The 9,270-nt window shown below is 41.6% G+C and overlaps 1 protein-coding gene across 1 annotated transcript; it reads right to left on the bottom strand.

Moving 5' to 3' along the window:
• Window positions 3,225-7,730, bottom strand: LOC109845330 (CRS2-associated factor 2, mitochondrial-like). The gene is made up of 7 exons (XM_020414570.1): window positions 7,174-7,730; window positions 5,603-5,730; window positions 5,364-5,497; window positions 5,132-5,223; window positions 4,841-4,968; window positions 4,294-4,435; window positions 3,225-4,076 (listed from the first exon to the last, which is right to left on the bottom strand). The coding sequence occupies exons 1-7, from the start codon at window positions 7,619-7,621 to the stop codon at window positions 4,066-4,068; spliced, it is 1,083 nt and encodes a 360-aa protein (XP_020270159.1). The 5' UTR covers window positions 7,622-7,730; the 3' UTR covers window positions 3,225-4,065.

The following is a 9,270-nucleotide window of genomic DNA, read 5'->3' as shown; positions in this document are numbered from 1 at the left end:
AAGGAGCGGCTTGCGCCGCACGACGACGGGCGACGCCGCAGGAGCCAATGACAAGGTTATTTGTTTTTTATTTTTAAATTTGTTTTTCATTTCAAGTTTATATTTTTTCTAACGGGAACTGTTGATGCAGAGGCTCAAGACACTGCGGATTTTGCTCTACACGTTTTTAGTGTTTACAACTGCAGTAATGTTAGGCAACTAGACGGGTAGCAAAAAGCCCGATCTTATTGTGGTTATCGTAGACGTCACTATCTTCTCCATTACTATTATACTCCTTATTTTGCTGGAAAATTTTAAATTCCGTTTGGGTGTAATGATCTTCTTTACTTTTATTGCAGGGGCAGCCATTATTGCCCTTGGCATATGTCTAGCCTATGTCGATGCAAAATTTACCAAGGACAATGCTCCTGCACCCGCCCGCTCCTAGGCTCACATCTAGTTTATTTTATGTTGTTGGTTTTTCTATTTTCTTTAAGCTCACATCTAGTTGATTTTATGTTGTTTGTCTTTCTATTTCCTTTAGCTGAGTGATCCTGCTTCGCTACAATCTTTATCATGTCTCAATATTTTTCGGAATGTGCAAACTCATGAAATTAAACTAACAAAATATACAAACTTAATTTTTGATTTCTAACAACATTTATTTCCGCAAGCTATTTATTAAAATTCTCTATTTAATATTCGGCTAATTCAGATATTATAAATGACAGCTAGTTCTTGAGCCTAGAGCCAGTCGCATCGCGGGCCGAGCTGGCGACGATGGATAGGGCTGTGTGGTTGGCAGCGGCAGAGATAAATTCGCGGGCCAAGCAGAGGCGGCGACGAAGGCGGAGGCTGCAATGCTTGCTGCAGAGGCTCGGCGACCTGTCGGCGGTCGGGACGCAGGCGACGGCTAGACAACTGCGCGCAGGACGGCGGCTGCACCATGCTTGAGGCGTGAGGCTGAGACAGCTTGCGTAGCAGGCAGAGAACTGCGCATGCGGGGGGAGAGGCGGGAGGCTGAGGCGGTAAGCCAGCAGCTAGGTGGTGTCGAGATTGCGGCGGGCGACGACCTCGATGTTAGGCTGCGGCCGGCAGGCGACGTCATGATGCGTGGCCGAGGCCGGCGATTAGATAGAAGGATGCCGACTGCAGCTAGGCCAACGGTAGCGTACGGCGAGACGGCGGCGGCTGCCTAGGCTTCGGCGGAGCGGCCGACGGCAAATTCACGGTGCCGAACCTGTTGCGCGACTGCCGGCTAAGCGGCCGGGGCGGCGGGGTTAGCGATGTCTGCACTTGGTTCGAGGTGGCGACGACGGTGCCATGACCGACCGGCACTGACTGCTCGGTCCGAGGCGGTGCTGCTGCTGCGCGGGACGCCGTGGCGGACAGGTGGCTTGCAGCGACAGCTACGGCGGCGACGACCGCGGCAAGGCGACGCCAGGGCCAATGACATTGTTTAATTCAGATATTATAAATTCAGCTAGTTCTTTATCCTGTCTCAATATTTTTCGGAATGTACAAACTCATGAAATTAAACTAACAAAATATACAAACTTAATTTTTGATTTCTAACAATGTTTATTTCCGCAAACTATTTATTAAAATTCTCTATTTAATATTCTGCTAATTCAGATAGTATACCCCAATTAAATTTTACTTTAATAAATAACTATCAGATAATCGAATTAATTGGAGATTAAATGGATAAGTGGAATCAGTTACCCTTATAGACTTCTGTGTTTATGACACCAGCAGCTTGTAGTGCTCTAACTATATTATACTAAGCCACTGTAGTTTGGTTTGAACAATGCCGATCTTTCAAGTTAAAAATAAAAAATTTGATGTAAAGCTAGCCATTCCAAGTTTGACTTTAAAAAAAAGTTTTTTTTTTTTACTTAGAAACTCTTGATAATAGATTATATACCTTGCCCTTAATAGAACTAAAAAATCAATAGGGATCAAAGTAGTCTACACAAACATCTGGTCTAAAATTGGAAGCCTACCCTTATGGTCTACACCTACATGATCATAGATTTTGGGCTCTCGTTGATGCACCCGATTGCGTCCCATAGCGACGACGGGCCTAATGGGCCTAACGTGTCTCCTAGTGCGGCAGGCACGGTGGGCTACATGGATCCAGAGTATTATAGGTTTCAGCGTCTGACCGCGGAGAGCGATGTTTTACAGCTTCGGAGTAGTATTGTTGGAGTTATTGTCCGGTTGTAAGGTGATCCAACGGTACGAAGAGAGCGGTACGCCGAAGAATGTTGTTGTATTCGCCGTACCGCACATTTTCGCCGATGACTTGCACAGAGTGCTCGACCCTCGGATCGCTCCCCCTACGCCGAGTGAAATTGAGGCCCCGTCGCCTATGTGGGCTACTTTGCCGCGGATTGTGTTAGCCCAGAGGGCCGAGATAGGCCAACGAAGACCGAGATTGTAAATGGCCTCGAACGGGCCTTGGTTGCGATTTCAGGCCCATCGTCCCAACAACCCCCAGCGTTTGGAACCGAGCTTAAAACGGATCCGACATTCCGACCCAACAACTCCGGTAAACAAAACCCCCCTCCTAAACCCTGTTCCCGCGTTCCAAATCAAATAACCTAAAAAAAATTAGGGCAGATATATTCTCTTCAAATTCTCAGCTCATTCGAAATGGGGAAAATCACTTAACAATCTGAGGTAACCAATCTCTGCGATTTTTTATGATTTCTCCTTTCAAATTGCTTTAATTTGGCAATGATCAATCTCATTAGCAAATGGGTTCCTCGAATTTTTTCTCATTTCTCCTTTTATAACTTTTATAAAAGCTCTTTATGGCTTGAATTAACGGACGAGTGAACGAGTCCATGAGCATCATATCACAGCTTGATCCTCTCATGTATCATTCATTCACCATAAAAGCATGCTACCGTGTGAGTCTCTACCACCTCGTCAATTTATACTAACCAACTGCATGCGTGATGATGAACCAAATGAGTACTTGGGGGCTAATTAATTAATGTGGTGATTAATTGCGTGCAGTAGTTGTTTGATTAAAGTAGTATAAGATACGTTAATGAGTACATGATGGTATGTTCACAAATTAATCATATGAAGTTTGTTATGCATGATCTCTTCATGGCAATGCTCATGAATAATGGTTGAGGTGACGTATACGCGCGCCTGAACATGTTGTTGAAATAAACATGGACTCCTTTTGATTTGTGATGTCAGTTAATATTCAAATCAACATCTAAGTGTATAGAAGTTTTTCTTTTGTTATACGGATGTATACAATGAATAATTTACATGACGGTTTAAAAATGTATATTCTATCTGGCATCTAAGAGTTTTATTCAATATTACTTAGTTGATGATCATACCCATCTTTACGAAGTACTTTTAAGGAAGATGTGATCCTCTTCTCTTTTTCACAAAAACTAAAAATGGCAATAGCCTATTTATATTTAAAATTGGAGGCCTGCCCTTGTAGTCTACACCTACATCTACATGATCATAGATTTTGGCCTCTCGGTGATGCACCCGATTGCGTCCCATAGCAACAACGGGCCTAATGGGCCTAACGTGTCTCCTAGTGCGGCAGGTACGGTGGGCTACATGGATCCAGAGACTAGAGGGGAAGTCATTTCACGCATAGAGAGAGGACAATTCTCGTGATATTCGGGAAGAGACTTATCAGCGAGGTATGAACAAGCTGGCTGCTGAGTCATGACGATCATCAGAATTGTGGTCTTGATGGGACCGGACAATGTTACAGTGTTGGTTAGAGCGCTGATGGTTATCCTGAAGGAAGCTCAATTTGATCCTATCTTCTTTGCAAAGAAATTAATGTCAGCTTTTGAGTCGTCATTGTGGTCCGTCGACTAGATAGTTAGGTGAACTTCTGGTCGAATAAACAGCTGGAAGATTTGTCGAGCGGATTTTTGAGGAGCCGTCTTTATTATTAAATACCCGACTAGTTCCATGTTTTGCCCCGATATGGACAACTTGTTGCTTAGCCGAATCCTCAAAATTGTCCTGTGCTGGGCTTTGGGCCACTAGTCTGGTTAGGGCCACTCCTTTTATCTTGGATGCTATCATTTAGTCGACACCTGTGAGTCGAACGGTGAATTACCATAACAGATGTGTAAACCAACATATATGAACCAAAGAAATCATAGCAATCCGTGTGTGTACATACACATACATACATACGAGAAAAGGAAATATTCGTATTATTCTTCAAGTATGCCACTATATAGAGTTTAACAAAACAACCCAAAAGTACTAATTGTAAGGTTATACTTTAGGATTGATGGTTAGCTTAACCTTTAACTCTGTATACAATCCGTTGTTTGTTAGGGTAATGTAGAGAGAGAGAGGGGTACTGATTTATGTCTTGACTATCCTTGCCCCTCCAGATTACAATCTGACTATCTTTAAACAGAAGAGGAACGCAAGGCACCAAATCCTGCAACGAGTTAAAAAGCAGTCAGGAGCTGAGAATTGAAAAGAATAGAATATCTACGACAAGCGTTTCTATTGAAAACTTCAGTTGCTAACAAAACAAATACTGCCGTAAAAAAGATTAAATGCGGACAGAACACTTCGAGTTCTATTGGTGCAGATAGATCCCCTAAGCGAACTTTTTTTAACTAACCCTTTGAAGAGTAAAAATAAAATAAAAAATCACTCTGGGGATCTATCAGAACTTGGGCAATGGTACCGGGTGGTCTATCCTCGCCAACAGAACTACAGGGAGCCTGTCCAAAATTGGGCTATAGTACAGGAGGTCCATCCACAGTCAACCCTAAAGAAAAACTCAGCAACGGAACGAATAACCGCTAAAATTGTCATATGTGCACAGTATACGCACTCTGAGCTTCACGCCAATTTTCTTGCAGTCACTAGTTTCAACATGGGAACAGTCAAGTCTTACAACCTCCGCTGATTCGAAGGCCTCCCTGACTCTCTGCACCACATTGACATATACACCATTCCTTGCTACATGGATAAAAAAAAAGAACCAATTTGTTGTTAATCAAGGAGACGAATAAAGCAGCTGACTAGGACATGCTGATAATATTATTATAGGAGAACTTTTCGAGGCTAAAAGGGCGAATGAGTAATTTAAGCATATATAACAGCATGCATCAGAGCAACTTACTAAGCTTCATCAAAGCTGGAGAGTTCAAGCCTCTATTTCTCAATTCCTTCGTCTCCTCAAAGGTCAGACCATCAGCTACATTTTTAACCAGCCTTGGATAAATTGGTGCCAATGGTTTCCATAGCATCAAAGGAATGACAGTCAGCTACATTTTTAACCAGCCTTGGATAAATTGGTGCCAATGGTTTCCATAGCATCAAAGGAATGACAGGCCTTTGTTTAGTTAACCAGCCTTGGATAAATTGGTGCCAATGGTTTCCATAGCATCAAAGGAATGACAGGCCTTTGTTTAGGATCATAGTTTCGACCACGATACAAAAGTATAATATTAATTTTCTGATAAATGATTTTTCCACCTGTTTTATCCTGACAATGAGAGTCACATATTATAAGAACTAGGCTCCAGTAGTGTAGGCGATGGATAGGAAACATTTACAGGATATATAGTCTTCATATACCCTGTATTGCTACCTCGAGGTGGAAGCAAATGTTGTCCATGTCAAGGGTTGGTACTCCAAGACACTTAATTCTCACGGCTTCAGCTCTCCTCCAGTGGTTGTGGATATCATCTAGCAAGTTATGAGTTACGCCACCCTTCCCTGAAATTGAGCATAATTTTGAACAATAATTTTTCGCTCAATTCTATGTTTGAGATAAATAATCAAAACTAGCAAATTAAAAAACAACGCTTATAAATTAGCCCGCCCAAGAGGAAAATAAAGCCATGAGTTACCCCCCCACCCCACCCCACCCCCCACCCCAACCCCTCACAAAAAAAAATCATGTCTGAAAACATACAAAGAGTCATTAGCAGCAGTACAATGCATCTCATAAGGACGGTGCTCATTGTTTAATAAGAGGCACCCTAAGCTCTCCCCACATTGAAGTGCAAAATATGTTTAAAATGACGCAAATGCCATGCTTTGAAAAGAAGCAGTGAGGAACATGCCTGATGCTTTGCAGTATTCATAACAAGGGTTTCCTATGAGGATTAGGCATTTGAAGTGTTGATCCAAAGTTGTATGATTTTAGATATGAAGTAACTGGTAAGGTAATTTCTTCTACACACCAATCAACATTCTATGTTCTACAGCAAGATCCCTCAACTGAGATTGTTGTCGGAAAACCAGGTCCTTAGTTCAACCAAGATGGCTGAGTCAGAATGATTGTGAATACAATCTGACTAACTTCTTATTCCCGCATTTGTTAAGAAAAAAAGACGAGCACAGAGAGCGAGAAGAACGTACATTTCAAGGAAAAAATGGTTGGAGCTACAATAATTTCATGATTGGAATGAAGAAGAAAACATAAGCGACGAAAAGAACTAGACAAATATGTACTATTCCTGTAACATTTTAGACATGATGTTAATATATTCAACTTCCTTTCAAAAAAAATCTTTCCTTTTGCAACCCATCTTTAAAAAAAAAAATCTGCACAAGGACTATGCATGTGACTTCAATGCAAGCACAGAGCACAACTGTACTCGGGTGTATGAGTTTACAGTTCACAACTTTGGTAAAGAAAATATAAGGCCAGAAATATATTCAACATATAACCATAAATGCAAACAAATTAACAACATAGCGATATATTTCTAAGGATATATGCACTTTAATACTCTAGCATTTCACCTGTTTCTGACATTTTACCCCAAAGTGCAAAAAAGTTAACATTAATTTCTTACAACATAGAAAAGTGGATGAGCAACATTTCTTTTATTACCAATTTTCAGTTTAGTTTTTTTAATTTGGAGAAAGTAAAGACAAAAACTGGACTTCGGGGCATCTTATCGTCAAATCAAAGTTAATTTTGAAAACTTTAAAGTATCATATTCACAAAATAGAACATCAAGGTATCAAAGTGCAAACCCCTAAATCAAACACAACTCAGTTTGGTGCAAAAAATTACTTAATCTAGCAACATTCTTCAATATTTTCACCCAAATAATCACATTTCAAGTTATTTAACACTTCCCAAAGGCTACCAACATCCTGAAATGCTTACCACCAACATTTTGCACATAAAGATCAAAGTAGTACCTAGATTGATTTGCCGAGAGCAATCACTATTCCGATACCTCTCCACGAGCTCGGCCCCCTCCGTCTCCGTCAACGGCTCCCCCAATCTCTCCTCCCTCTCTCTCAAAACCCTATCTTTCTCAATCTCCTCATCGCAACTCGCCTTAACTCCGTCCCATTTCCGGTCCAGTCGACCGGGCCCAAACGGAGAGAACCGAGGCGGTTCTCTGAACCCAATTGCTTCCGCATTCGGGTCGGATTCGGAGTAGGAGTATCGGAAATCGAAGGGGAGGTCAGATTTGATCAGGGGTGGCTTGGATTTAGAGGGAGCTGGGGTTTTTTTAGGGTTAGGGTTTTTGGGGGGTTTGGGGATCGGGGAGAACGGGGGGTCGTAGGGGCCTTGGGATTTGGGGCGAAAAAGAAGTGAGCTTTTTAGGGTTAGGGTTCTGGTTCGTTGAATTCGCTGCATTTGAGATGGAGAAAACTCGGAAAAGCTCGCTGATGAGCGTAAATTTTCTTTTACGAATAGAGGAGGAAGACGATGCGAATTTTCCAGTTGGGCCCTCGGATATTCTAGAAATGGATTATATAACCATGAATGAGACTGGGCTGTTATGAATGGGGTTTGTAGTTTGTACTCCATAAAGGGGCCCATCTCAAACTACAAAAAGATTAGGATTTATTTGAAATAAATACAGATATTTGAAATCGGGCTTGTTAGTCAATTGATACATTTTTATATGAAATAAGATAATTGTTAAAGTGGAATAATTTTTCGGTAGTGGGATAAATAGGAACAATTTTGTAAAGAGAGATATTTTGATAAAATAACGTGAGATAAATTTTTATAATCATGAAGTATATGTTTATGCATTTTGTAGATATAAATACTATTTATGTATTTTAAACTTATTATTATTGATTGATAATTGCTTACAATAATGTTCTTTACTATAAAATAACTTTTGGTTAGACTATAAGATATTGACAATTATTATTATGATGATGGTCTAATGATGGTGATAACCATAATAGGAAAGAAGTAAAAAAAAGAAATATAAAAAAATAACAAAATAAATATTGTAGGCGTCAAAAAATGCTGAAAGATATCCAAATACAGCTCAAGAGGAAATCATCCAAAAAGGCAGAAGAACACAAGTCTTGAATGTCTTGCCATGCGAGACAGACTTGACTGTCTCGCCGCGCGAGACAGTCTTTACTGTCTCGCCGTGCGAGACAGTCTTTACTGTCTCGCCACGGAGACAGATCTTTACTGTCTCGCCCAAGCGAGACAGTCTTTGCTGTCTCGCCGTGCGAGATAGAATTTACTGTCTCGCACGTGAGACAGCTTTCAGATGGTCAAAACTACCTTTGTAACTGCCCTACACGTGGCCACTAACTGTTCAAGAACGTGGAAAACGTCGTGGGCGAGAATCACGTGGATAACTGCCAAAATAACGGAGTTTGAAACGTGGGAAAGCAGTTACATCGAAAACTGCCAGAAATGTAGACAGTATTTTACTGTCTCGCTGGGCGAGACAGCAAATTTACTGTCTCGCTGGGCGAGACAGCAAACACTGTCTCGGCCAGCGAGACAGCAAACACTGTCTCGCCCGCCGAGACAGCAAATGCTGTCTCGCGAGCACTGTTCATCCAGAGGGTTATAAATACCCCCCGAAGGCCATTTTCACAGGGGCGGCCAGCAGAGATCAAAAGTTGAGCACTTGAGAGCAATCCAGAGCAGAGAGAGAGCAGATGTGCTGATCTTACGGCCACTCCTTGATAACCAGGCTTTGACTTGATTTCAAGATTTCTTTTTGTTGTGTAAAAGAGTCTTATAAAAAGGCTGTTTTCTTTGAATTTATTGTAATCGACCGAAGATATAATGAATTCCATGACAAAACCAACTTTTGACCCAAACAAGCTGGCGACCACAGTGGGAGCCAACGGTCTCGCTGCCGAGACCGTCGTGTCGCAGCCGATCAAGATTCCAGTTGAATCCATGGTCGAATACGAATTCGACCAGACCAAGTTTGAGGAATATCTCTCATCATCCTCTTCAAGATCTTCATTATCTCGCAAGTACAAGAGGATCTCACAATTGAGGAAGAGTTGCAT

This window comes from Asparagus officinalis, chromosome 6 (genome assembly GCF_001876935.1).
Source record: "Asparagus officinalis chromosome 6, Aspof.V1, whole genome shotgun sequence".
Taxonomy (NCBI): Eukaryota; Viridiplantae; Streptophyta; class Magnoliopsida; order Asparagales; family Asparagaceae; genus Asparagus; species Asparagus officinalis.
This window is presented reverse-complemented; position numbering and strand designations above follow the sequence as displayed.